Genomic DNA, 13,296 nt, shown 5'->3' on the forward strand with positions numbered 1-13,296 from the left:
GATGTTACCCTGATATACAGATAGCCTGAACTAAAAATGGGTGTTGAACCCTCAAATTTACAGAACTTTTAATTTCTTATTCTAGAAAACAAGTCTTGTTGCAGAACGTGATTATGCTAGAGATACTTTGCTTGGTTTCATTTTATTTCCTTTCAGTAAATCAAGTCCAGCAGTCAGCATCCTCTCCATTATCTTACTTACCCTGTGCTGATCTATTAGTGTCCGCAGAGCCTCTTCATCATCTGGGAGGATGCCATGGAAACGAAGGGCCTGCTCTGCCTCAGCCAGCCACTCCAGAAGAACATGCACAACAGAGTGAAATTCCTCTGCCTGTAAGAAAAAAACCACAGCCCTTTCTGAGGGAATCTGACAGAAATCACTCGGCTTTGGATTCTTCCCCTGAACAATGAAGCTGAGTCCAGCTTTGGAGTCATTAATCATGTAGCAGTACAGGCACATTAACTTTCCATTAAAAAGTCAATGATATACAGTACTACATTTCCATGACTGTAAAAATGTCTCATGCATCTCAAAAATTGTAGGAAGCCTAAAAGCCTGTTCATGCTTTTAACCTTCTGATTTATAGTGTATGTGCAGCTCATCTCAGAATGTCATGCCTTCATTCTGAAAAATGCCGAAGGAGGTGTTTTCATGTACCAGCTGGAGAGATGGGAATGATACCTTCTGAGTAGCCTTAATCATTACTTAAGAAAGATTAACAGAGTAAGTCTTATGTGGGTAGAGAGGACAAGGAGAGCCCATCCGTGGGCACCCCGTATAAAGACTACCTATATTCATAGTCCCTGGGTTAGAGGTAGCACATTACTACTTCTTTTGAGCTCCCTGGGGGAACATATACCCCAAAGAAGGCAGTGGGTACAGTGGGCTTGGCACACAGTGAGAACAAGCTGTCCCTTCCTAAAGGATGCACCCTCTTAAGCACCAGGACGCTCAAGGAGTGAATGTATGATTTCCCACTTAAGCATCCTCTGGGGTGGGGCATCTCCACACCAGCCCTTACTCAGGGCTGTGCCTAAAAGGCTTTATTTAGATTGTAAGGTCTTTGGGGCAGATAGTCTCTTTTTGCTGGTTGTTTGTACAATAGGGGCCCTGGTCCATGACTGGGGCTCCTAGGTGCTAACCCAGTATAATAATAATAAGAAAAAAGAAGAGAAGGCACAACCTACCCTGTAGTGAAAAAGTATAAAATTAGGGGAAAAAATATTTGAATTTTTTTTGACAATTTTCTTAATTATAACATTAAGTTTTCAAGCAGTAAATTTGTCTGTGTTTTCTCTGCTTCTCCTATCCTTTTTACCTGATGGAGGGCCTGTTCCAGTCGCGTTTGCTTGGATACGGACAGGGCGCAGACAGTCTCCCAGCGAGTGCTTAGCTCCTGCATTTGGACCTTTACCCAGGAGGAGTCATCACGACTGCCTTCTATGAGTTCTCGAGCAGAGCGTTTCAGAGCCTGGACACTGCTTGTCTTCTTCCCCAGCTCCTTCTGGAAGACCTGGGGACCACACACACACATTTAACATGTTCAATTTATCATGGCTTCAGTGTCTCATGTGTGACCTAGTTAGTGGGGATATGGAGAAGACTAAAGTAGGGTTTAGTTTCACAGAAAATACCTCAATCTAAACATTCTAAAATGCACACATTAAGATTTTTACACCATACATTTGGCTTTCTTCTCAACTGGGGTTAAATGGCTCCATATTTTTGCGCATTTTCTGCAAGAAAGCCCTCTACGCTTCAACACTGGCTCATTTACACTGGCAAAAAGGCTCACTCAACCTGAAAAAGTTGCCTAGCCTCGTGAAACACGGGAGTATATTTGTAATTAGACCCTCTGAACTACCTGACCCACTGCGATGCACAAAAAGATGGTCACCTTAACATACGGGCTTTAAGCCCTTCAAAGCAATCGATTCACTGACACAATGATGAATGTGCAAGTCTGTCCCAAATCACAGTGCAGTCAGATAAAGTGCACATCAAGAAGCAGGGTTAAAATAGTAAAATATAAATAAAAGTCCATCTGGTAATTTGACTGGATGGGCTATAGATTATGTCACATATTTAAGTGATTGCATGTTCAGGTTCACAGCTGGAAAAATATCCACTTTCAAGACCCTTTTACATGATATGACAATTACAGTGCACTGCATTACTGCTGATATATTAGTTAAAGGGCACAATGTGACTGCAGCATTGGTTCCAGGACACACATGTCTATGTTTCTAAGATACATCTCTTATGCAAGGGCCAGATATTTTCTCCTCTGCCCAAAGTCTGAGTAAACAGACTTCTGACAATGGGACACAGTGGTGGCTGATGTGAAGGGAATGGAATCATTCCACACTCAACTGCACCACAGCTACAATGATTGGATTACAACGGCCTCCACAGCAGCTTTTTCCACCATAGTGCTGGGCTGGGCCTGCAGAGTGACAGATTCACTGGCTATGTCCTGGATCCACGTCAAGCTTCACTTCACAAAACCCCTCTCCAAGCTACAGCAGATCGAGCCTCGGTAGCACTTAATAGTGCTGATTTCACAGCATTTTCCATTGTAGTCAGCAGCTTTGTGATGTCCAAACATTCCAGGTTAAATGGTTCTCTTCAGATTCTAAGAAAACATTTCTTTTTACAATTACAGAAGGACCAAATAAAAATTATATTGAAGTAGCTGCCCACAGTCTGATATTAATTAATAATAATTAGAAAAATATTTTTGTAATTACTTTGTGATTGTCAATCAGGTTCATCACCAAATCGATGTCTCCATGCACTGGCTGATCTTCTGCTAACTGAGGTTCAATTTTATATAGCCAGTCGATTAGAGCCTGCAGAGCATCAGTAAATTGTCCTGAAAATAACAGGGCTTCCTCCAGTTTGTTTTGTCTGGGGGAAAAAAAAACCACTAAGAAAAAAATCAATCACATTCATTAAGGAAACCTGCAATATAACTGACAGCATCCAACAGTCGCTAATAGATAACGATTTTTTTCAGCAGCTAGTGAAAGAAAAAAAAACCGTAGGGTCACTGTGGGAGTCTGTGGGGAGAGGAAGGATGGGCATGGCTTCTCAGAGCTCCCTGGAATGCAAGGAGAGCATACACGTTGCACCACCTCTTGGAAGGATGCAGAGTAGAGCTCACTTTAGTGCATTTCCCCTCAGCAAGGATGCCTGGTGCCGGGGAAAAGCAAGGCCATCTCCCAGCCCATCTTTCCCTTTGCGGTGACCAGAGCACCAGGAATACTAGGAAGGAGCAGTGCTTGTGCTCCCCCATTTAAAAGACTCCAAACAAGCAACTTCTGTTCCTCTTTATTCAGCACAGAGAAGCACAAAAAGAACACAACCCCCTCTTCTTTACCTCTGCAAGTCTCCTTTAAAACAAGGAAACTTGGCCTTTCATTTTACCTTTCCACAGATTTTCCACAGATCGTATCCCATTTGTCTCTGAGCTCACTCAGCATATCGTCCAGTTTCAAATTGTCATCCGCCAGAGAGGTTTTCTCTTTGAGGGAGCGTCCAGTCCTGTTTGTGGTGTCATACACAGAATGTTTGGCTCCAAGAGATTTCTGGAACTCCTGTAGGAGTAGAAGGAAAAGTAAACACCTGTATAGTACTAGGTACTCGTGAGCTTTCGCTAATTCTTTCTTTTCATATAATTTTTGAACCAATAAATACATTTATAAATGACACTAAGAAAATCTTTGTATCTCCCATAAATCATATTAAAATGCAAGTGAAATTAAAAGATTTCTGGTCTGCTAGTGTTATGATGAAGCTTAAAGTACTAGAGATCTGGAGCCAGATCCTTTCCCCTGCTCTAGCTCCTCTGCACTGTTCTGCACGCATGAACAGCCTGAAATCTGATTTAACTAACCCGTTGAGGATTCCTCCTGAACTGAGGAATCTGCAGTTGGCACAGAGCTGGCCATAGCAATTGCTACACCACCACCTTCCTATCCCTCAGCACAAGGAAAGGGGAATGACCAGAGTAACCCTGCTATCTGGAACAACCCTTCGGGAGTATGGACAGAGGGATTAAAATAGAGCATTACTCTATCTGCACTAATTTGTGTTGAGGGCCCAGGCTGGTGTAGACTGAATCCAGGATCCAGGGGCTGCAAAGGGGTTCATTAGCCCAGCAAATCTTGTCCAGACTGGAGGATATGGGCTCCAGAGATGCAAAGTTCTTAACATAAAAGGGCCTAATCTTGCGGTCATTTGATCCAGAGAATCATCACTGGGAGTTCTGTGTGCAAAGGAAGTGCAGACACAGGCCCCTTGAAAAGACGAGTGGAATCTGAATAATGTCGTTTAGGCTGGGAATTATGCCTTTTGGTGGCAGGTCTGTGAGTAAGGGACTAAGAAGGACTGTGAGACCTGATTAAAGCTCCCATCAGATTGGTCAGTATTGACCGTGCCTTCTCTATAGAGCTGCATTCTGCAGTTGGCAATGTCTTGCCACCAGCAAAGGAACATGGGCAAATGCAAATCACCTGGTACCCCACAACGGTTAATAGAACATCATAGTAAATAATTAACTAAAAGGAGACTGCCAAAAGATCCCACAACGCTCTCCAGCAATTTTCTGACAGCAGCAAGGTTTAAAATCAGTGAGATGATTGTGTTTTAACCCATGCCTTTTTGAATTATGTATGGACAAACAGTGACAAATGAGGGGCTGTGGTTCATTAAACTCACACCTTCAAAACCAAACAAATTTTCTGTGTCAAGAGAATCACAAACCAAAAAGAGCTTTTGGGCAGAGTTTGTTGAAAGAGAATCTAATCTGGGCCTACAATAGAAATAATGCTACAACTTTCATTATGGAATTACTACTAAGTATGATATGAACCAGACCTTCTCAGAAGACAGAAAAGGATAGGGAGAAAGCCCTGTAGTCACTGCTGACTTGAGCTTTGTACACTACTCAACCTGGATGTAACAGTCCACCAAGTTCTGAAGTCTCATATTCAAACCCCCTACTGGAAGGTCCTGTTGTGTACCTTCCGTCAACACCCAAACTCTCCTGGATGACAGTGGCAAATTGGGGTTCACAAAGAAATCAAGGTCATGGCCCTACCGCTGCATTTATTTTATAATTTAATATTTCATCTCCCTTTCTTTTTCCACCCCTTAAGAAACCTGAAGTAGTCTACCTGCACCCTTTGAGAAACAATCTTGTACACACACACACAATCTTTCCCTAGGATAAACTAAGATCTTTTCAAAGTACTTTCAAAGTGGAGGGGAAGTATGGGGGAGACAAAAAACTCTGAATAAAAAAGCTCCTTTTCATATGAAATTTTAAAAAATAGTTTAAACTGTTCATGAATTTATATTTTCTTTGGTGGGGGCTGTTAATCACCCAGCGCTACATATGTAGTGTTGCTTGATTTTCACAAACAGACAAAATGAAATAGCTGCCGGAGAAAGACTATACAGTAAAAGTGGAGTCAGAGATGAACAAAAGGTTTTAGTTAATTCATTCTTCCAGGGTTAGCCTAGATAAATAATGCCAAATTCCACTTTCACTTGATTTCACTGAGGTGTAACTGAGAGCAGTTTTTTAGCCCATGGTTTAAGTCACCTCAGATATTAACTGTAGATCGGTGAATGAAACCTTCAATATTTAATTATCTACAGTACTTTCTTTCCATGGCAGATTGGTACTTATATTCACAGGTTAAGCGAGCCAAATCATGTAAGGAATAAATATGCATTAGGTCAAGGATGGACTGGATGACCTAATAGGGTTTTTCCATCTCTGACTTCTAAAAATAATATACAAAGGAGAAAAAAATAACTAATAAACAGACCATGAATAACCATCCAAATCCCTGGCAACATAAATAAATATATGAGAGCGAGAGAGAGAGAGAACATTTTTTCGTGGGGGATGTTGAGGGGAATTTTATTATTATTAAATTTTTTGCAGTGATAACCTGGCAAGCAGTGAAGCAGAGTTATTGCAGACAACACACACACAACTTCAGTGCACACCATCAGTTCAGATAATAATATCATTAACTAAGTAGAACAAGAAAAGGCTGGCTCACAGATTCCTGGTCTGAAAAGACAAAGACAGACTTCGGATGGGAGGAAAGAGACAACATATGAGCAGGATGAAATGCAGGATGATGAGAGGCACCTGGCTTATTAAATACAAATTTGGTTGAATTTTTTGTTTTTCTTGATGATTAAACACACTGAAATCATCTCCTGTCCTCCTTCTATCATTTATGTCCCTCACTAGCCTCCAAAACAATTGCCAGCTTCAATCACAGTGTCTTTATGCCACACTGCACTCCATCCCTCATCATAGATGTGATTCATAAGATTTAAATAAAATTAATAAGCAGATGACTTAGGCAGCTAGTTTCTTGCAGGCATTTTGGAAGAAGGGGGACTTGAAGGAGGCATTTAAATAAGGAGGGTAGTGAGTTTGCCCACCAGTTTGAGGAAGGGTGGAGACATGAAAGAGGTGCCATATTATTTGTGGGAGAAACAGACAAATAGGACATGGAGGGTAGTTTCACTGGTGGAGAGGAGAGGGATGGCAGACAACCCAATAAAAGACATGAGCAGGGAAGTAGGAGGGGCAGTTACATTGGGCCTTGAAGGACACCAAAAGAAGTTTGAACTTGATGATGTGGAGAAGGATAGCAGTGGAGGGATTCATAGGGGGATGATGTGATCAGAATAGGCAAAAAGGATGATCATAATGCCTGCATTTTGCTCTAATTCTATATGATTTTAATTTTTGGCAACTATAGCAAACCCCAGAGCATACTAAAATGCAGAACTAGCAAGAACATTAGCACAAGTTTAGCTGAAGCTTTCAAGAGCAAATGAAGGTAAAGCCAGTGTTGCTTGACATGCTGCCAACTTTCTAAAAGTAAAGGAAAATATTTTCCATGTTGATATGCAAAGCTTAAGCCATCATGGAAAATAAGAGAGGATAAAAAAATTAATTGGAGACTGTAGGGGAAAACAAACACAACAGTATAGTGCAAGGACTTTACGGGGGTATAAAGCGATCATTATAAGGAGCTAGACTAAGGGCGGAAATGTGGAGGTGCAATCTCTTGAGAACACCATGTGGAACAAAGGAATAGCAGTGGCTGGGGAACACCATGGAAATAGTTTAAAAGAGCAGGACAATTCTATATCAACATTGCAGAAAAACCAACTGTCCTACAGTCACAAGCATGCCTTTATTGCTGAGAAAATTCTTCCAAGTTAAACTTTTCCACACAACTTTACGTTAGAGGATTCTATCATCCATCCGTGCAATGCCCATCATCATGTTACCTGGGCTGTTTAAAAAATAAAGTCAAAGTAAAGATTTCCTCAGGGATTTTTCTCTGTCTTTTGTGGGGACTGAAGTTGATTTTTTCCCTTTCACCTTACTATTATTAGTTATGGAAAAGCCAAATCAATCAGGTGAGATTTACATTTACAGCTGAAAGCAGCTGGGGTTGTTGAAAGGAGTTTCAGAGCTGTGGTTCCCAAGCAGAGAGAGTTCTCTCTCCTACTCTTACACATTTCACCCTTGTTACTGTCAATTCCATTGTACTTGATGCTTTTCAAATTATTTAACTAATCTTTCTACTTGACATATGAAGGATTTGCCAGTCAAAATACAAGATTATTTCTTACTTTTGAGGGAATCCTAAAATGTGAAAAGCAGATTTTAAATCATCCTAACACAATACACATCAAAGCAATTTGTTGGTAACTGTAATTTTGGTAACTGTGATTTTAAAGACCAAAGAAGCATATAATATAATCTCTTTGGATATTTTCCTTTTTCATCAAATATTTCTCTCTCTCTTTGTTGACAGTTTCCATGGTTCCCTATTATTTTGTCTTTCCTCTTCACAGTTAACTTCTTCTCCACAGATGAACAGTGACTGGGAAGAGCCCTTCTCGTTCCCACTAATTTTTCCATCTGGAAATGAGCCAGCATTTTAATTTGATGCTGGCAAACATTTCAGCATAGCGAAGCCATAAATCTATTGCTCTCTGCTGATTAAATAGTACAGGCTTGATAGACTTTCCTGCCATTGGACTTGGACATCCTGCATTTCATCATTCATGACTTACCTTATGCTGTGTAAGCTGCAACTTTATTTTGTCTGGATCATTTGCAATTTCGAGCTCTGAATCCAATGACTTTTCTGACTCTTCCAACCATGCCATAAGTTTGTTCCAGGCTTCATGGAACTGTGGAAAAGCATGACTTGGATTCACACAAATGTATAAACATGTTAGTACATAAAATATTCAGAAAAGATTAAAACCTGACATGCCATCTCAGGGCCAGCGTGTGACCAGCTGCTAGAGAGAGGTGCAATCAAGGAGCAAATCCAAGGAGCCTTCCTCTCTTCATGGTCCCCACTTCTTCTGAGCTGCCTGTACTAAATCTTCTTGATTGTACAGAAAATCCCTGTTGTTGTTTCCTTTCCCTGACATCGGTCTGTCTCCTCACCCAGCTGGCCAAGGAGTGGGAGCATAGAACAATTAGAATCCCTTTCCATCCTTTTGGGCCCTGCACTGATCGGGGCTGGGGACCCGGCTCTTGATGTCAGCACTCAGCTATACTGTTATACTACTCTCCATCTCCCTATATTGTTTCTGCTTTCTGATTGTCTGGGAGTCACTGTGATCAGCTCTGCAAAGTATTCTCTCTCGACCACACATCTTCCTGCAGATTTGTGTGTGTGTCTGTGAGAGAGAGAGAGAGTGAGTGAGAGAGACGTTATTCGAAAATAAATGGTATTTTATTATAGGATTGCACAATTTATTACATCTAACAGTTCGTGTCATCCCAGTTGTGTGGTGGCAACAATTAACACAAGAATGTGTCTTGGCTTGTGAACATGGACACGACTCCATTTCAATAAAATAAATAAACACTTCCCTGTTGAAATTTGAACACACTAAACTCCACTTCCCCATCTATCACATATGTCCCTTGATGAGGGTCATATGAATCAGAGATTAAATGACCAATTCCTGTAGAGGTGAATTATGTATGAGCATTCCCATTTCTTAAGTTCTTCCTCACAGTAAGTCAGCAGAGTGTCCTTGCCAGACAGAAGATATTGTTATAGCGGTCAATATAAGGGCAGGGAGAATTAAACATTATTAGGGTAAAACACACCACTAAAAAGAAAACAGTGGACAATATCTTGCTCTCTAATACCGAAATGGGTCCATCACACTCTTTCCAGTAAAAAAGTTGATTTTGTAATTTCTTCTGGAAGGCAAAAGGCACTACTATACATCTGGAAGCCATACTGCAACTCTCTTCCTTTACAGATTATATTACATTGCTGACAGAAGTTGCTGCTGGGTTGAAAGTGAAGCTTTCACCTTCCAAATGAAGTGCTCTATGATTGAATCACAGAAATTGCTCCACTAGCTCAGGCTAATAGATTCTGTTACATTAACTCCAGGCTTCCTTAACAATGCTTTAAAGCACCATATACGTCATGGGTCTGGATTTAGTTAGAGCTAAGTTCAAAGAGCTGTAGAACAACTGTCAAATTACCTGTTTCGTTCGTTTCCTTGCATCGTCCAAAGCTCTTCCTCTTTCCACTAAGCGTTGAACCACTTTTTCCCATCTACTCTGTACGCTAATCAGCAGATTCTTAATAAGGACAACATCCTGTTTCTGACTGAAATATTTCAGATGGGTTCCAGTTTTATCCAGCTCTATGATCTGGTCTCGGTGAGAATTCACTTCCGTAGCAAAGACCTTGCAAAAGGAAGAAAACCACAGTTAAATGTTACACTGGTCACTCATGTAACAAACACAGGAAAAATAATGATGTGGTTCTGGACTTTCTGGTGGGAGAGACTATAAAATACATCTTAAAAGACATAAAAAGATTTTCTGACTGACAGCATTACAGGGTTGCTTTGGACATTAATACAGTACCTCCAAAGAGCTGGAGGAAAACACAACACATCTGTTTCTTTACATACCTTGTGTTCATCAATTTGAAACAAGACAGTGTCCAAGATAAGACTTGGCCGAGAAGCCACATTCAAAGTCTGCTCTGCCTGGGTAAGCCAGTTGATGAAGTCTTGAAGTGAGTTGTGGAACTCCATAGCCAAATTCAGGGCTTCTTCCAGTTTGGCCTATAAAGAAATATAGTTATTTAGTAACAGCTAATGTTTAATTGGTGCTTTGTTGAATAAACCATTTTAATAGAATATATCTTGGAGAGAGCCCCTATTTTTGTCATATTATTTCAACTCAGCGTTGACGTGTTCTGTATTTCAAAATAACAGCATATAGATAAAGAATAGCAAAGGAGTTGCAATGGAAAAATAGGCATAGAACTGTGGTGACTGAGCAGACAACACAATATCCAATTCCAAGGGTGTGTTTCTATACACCAGAACATCCCATCTCCTGGTGTTGAATGGTTCACATAATGGAACAACACAGTTAACAAGTTTCAAGACAGAGCTCAGGAAACAAACGTAATGTTCAGATTTGGGTCTGATTGCCTGAATCAGGCCATGCTGCTCGGTTTGCCATTTGAATGTTTATGAGCTATTAGAAAAGCACTCAGAGATGTTCAGCTAATCAGATTGTGGGGCTCGCCAAGCATTCCATTCAGCCCTATAACTTGCCCTAAGGAGGCTGCCTCACGCTGCAAACTAATTACTCTGATATCGTTGCATTATACAGGCACATTAAGAAACATTTTTGTTTTAAATTAAAGCTGATTTTGTTAATTATATTTTTCTTTGTAATTATGTCAGTGCTATTCATTTGCGTGCGGCTACCTCTGTTTGTAATAATGAATATCATTTACAGTTTGACTGAGATAAAACAACTCCGCTATGGTTCATGATGTAATGAAAACTAAATGAAACTAGGAAAAGAAAACTTATGCTTAATATCAATAAAATCATTCTGCTGAGAAGTAGTGAAGTTAGAAATAGTCTCCAAAAGCAATTGATAGAAACCCAATTGCTGGAAACCTTTAAAACTATACTGGTCATAACTCTAGTAAAATTAATGCCACAATCCTGCACTGACAGGGAGATTAACAAGATGATCTAATCAGACTTTTCCTTCTCTTACATCTATGATCTCTAATACAAACCAGAAATATCCTCACTCTGCAAAATAAATATGTACCAGTATACTTACATACATTTTTATCAAACAGATTTTCACCACACAAATGATGTTACATCATTAACCTGTGGGTCCATGACTCCTGATCAAAGCACTAGTGAAATCTGAATCATTGTCATACAACAAAAAATTCCAGGTCCCAGCAATCAAGTATAGATATTCTACATATGAAATAATTCAACATTAAGGTACTTAATATGTTATTTACATTTCTATCCTTATTCTAAACCACACACCTTTCTTTCGCTGAGTTTTGTTTGTACTGAGTCCCATTTTACTTTTAAGTTATTTATATCTTGCTCAACATTTGTCTCAGCAGACCCTGGGCATCTTGCAAGCATCTGCTGGCCTTTTTGCATCAGACACTTGTACGTCTCTTCTTTGGCTTCAAAGGCAGCACAGAGTTCCTATATTAAGGAAAAAACAAGAAATATAAATATCAGTCAGGTAGGAATTCAATACCCTTCAAAAAGTTTAGCATCTAAAATCAATTATATATTGGAGGCATTATTGTTAAAACTAGGACAGAAAGCATATATAATGCATAAAAGGCCAAATCAGAAAAAAAGAGCCCAATTCTTCAAGAAATGAGAATTTGTATGATGTGTCAAATAATTTTTTAGACTTTTTCCAGGATATATATACTTAGGACCTAACTCAGGTCCTAAGTTTGGCAGACATATCATATGCATTTAACTCACTGGGCAAGGTTTGCTAGGTCTCTTGTTGTTTAAAGTACATGTGGAGCAGGAACACAATAGGTAAGCCACCTGGAACCCTTAGGAGGCCTGAAGCAATCCAACATATCCCCAAAAGGGGTTTGGACAGCATGGAAGGGTTGCTTTATCTTCTACCCTCTGCATCTCTCTTCACCCACTAGGCATATAACTGTGCACATCTACTGAATGCAGTATCAGCATAAGTAACATAGTTGTACCTGCCACATACTCTTCTTTTCTGACCAACTTATATTTAGGGTCCTATTCTCCTAACACTGCATACATATGACGGCGGGGCCACTACCACAATACAAATAATTAATAATAGGCCCCTCAAGCGTAACACACTTGACTGTAACACATGTGCTGCATCAGAGCAGATTCTCCCTCCCAAACTAGGGCAAAAGTTCCACAGGACAAGAAGCAGGAGCTGCTGGTGGGGAAGGAGGAGGAGGAGATGATCCTCTGGCAGCTTTGGGGTTCCTGCTCTTCTCTATCCCCCACAGCTGAACTAGTTTATTTTATACACATCCTTAAAAAAAGGGCTTTGCCCTTAAAAAAGGGGTTTGGTGTGACAAACATGATCACTTGTCACAAATTGCCACGGTTTGTATCACACAATGGCAGGTTTGGAGGTTGCAAGATATAATCAATAATAATAATAATAACAATACTTGGCCTCAGTTTCCCACTTTCTCGATCTGCAGAAATGAGGATAACACTAAATATATCTCACATAGGTGCTGTAAGGTTCAATTGCAATTTGAAGTCCTCAAGTGAAATATTCTATTACTTTCCTGTTTATGGTATACATATATGTGTCACTCATATATTTTACACAGCAACCCATAACAGATATAATGATCTGGTAAAGACACAGGAAGCCATTTTAAATGTGGAGTGTGAGGCTTTGGATCAGGCCCAGAAAGGATACTACTCTATTTATAAAGAAAATTATTAGGGTGTTTGTATTTCTTTTATTCAGAATACCATGTTTTACTTTGCATTATCTTCTAGTCTCCGACAATCAATTCTAAAATAGTAAGCTATTTTTGTGCACATCTATAAATAATCTGGAAAAGCAATATTCTCATATAGTTTACCATCTCACAAACATACAAAAACAAATTATCACATTTTGAAACAAAAATCACTCCTGGGAAAAGATATTTTATATTGTTTCACAATTCTTACAGTCAAAGTATGAACATATGACAATAGGGATTTATAATGGAAACTGTGTCGACACATAATAGTTTAAGTATATACAGATCGATAGGTATCACTCTCACAGTTGAGCTAGAAGATCATGAGTTCAAGTTAAACATTAGGACTTGGGCTCATATCCACTGTTAACAATGCAGGATAACAGATGATGCATTACTAGAG

The 13,296-nt window shown here is 39.7% G+C and overlaps 1 protein-coding gene across 14 annotated transcripts in view; it reads right to left on the reverse strand.

Moving 5' to 3' along the window:
- The window catches only part of DST (dystonin), a 462,719-nt gene that overhangs the window by 28,504 nt on the left and 420,919 nt on the right, over positions 1-13,296 (reverse strand). For all 14 annotated transcript variants that reach the window (XM_043542402.1, XM_043542401.1, XM_037894239.2 and 11 more), the window contains 8 exons: positions 11,425-11,595; positions 10,018-10,173; positions 9,581-9,787; positions 8,131-8,250; positions 3,430-3,599; positions 2,751-2,910; positions 1,319-1,513; positions 202-330 (listed from right to left, as the gene is read on the reverse strand). In XM_043542402.1, the coding sequence (XP_043398337.1) occupies positions 202-330; positions 1,319-1,513; positions 2,751-2,910; positions 3,430-3,599; positions 8,131-8,250; positions 9,581-9,787; positions 10,018-10,173; positions 11,425-11,595 (1,308 nt within the window). The remainder of the gene's footprint in view (positions 1-201; positions 331-1,318; positions 1,514-2,750; positions 2,911-3,429; positions 3,600-8,130; positions 8,251-9,580; positions 9,788-10,017; positions 10,174-11,424; positions 11,596-13,296) is intronic.

Source organism: Chelonia mydas, chromosome 3 (assembly GCF_015237465.2).
Source record: "Chelonia mydas isolate rCheMyd1 chromosome 3, rCheMyd1.pri.v2, whole genome shotgun sequence".
Taxonomy (NCBI): Eukaryota; Metazoa; Chordata; order Testudines; family Cheloniidae; genus Chelonia; species Chelonia mydas.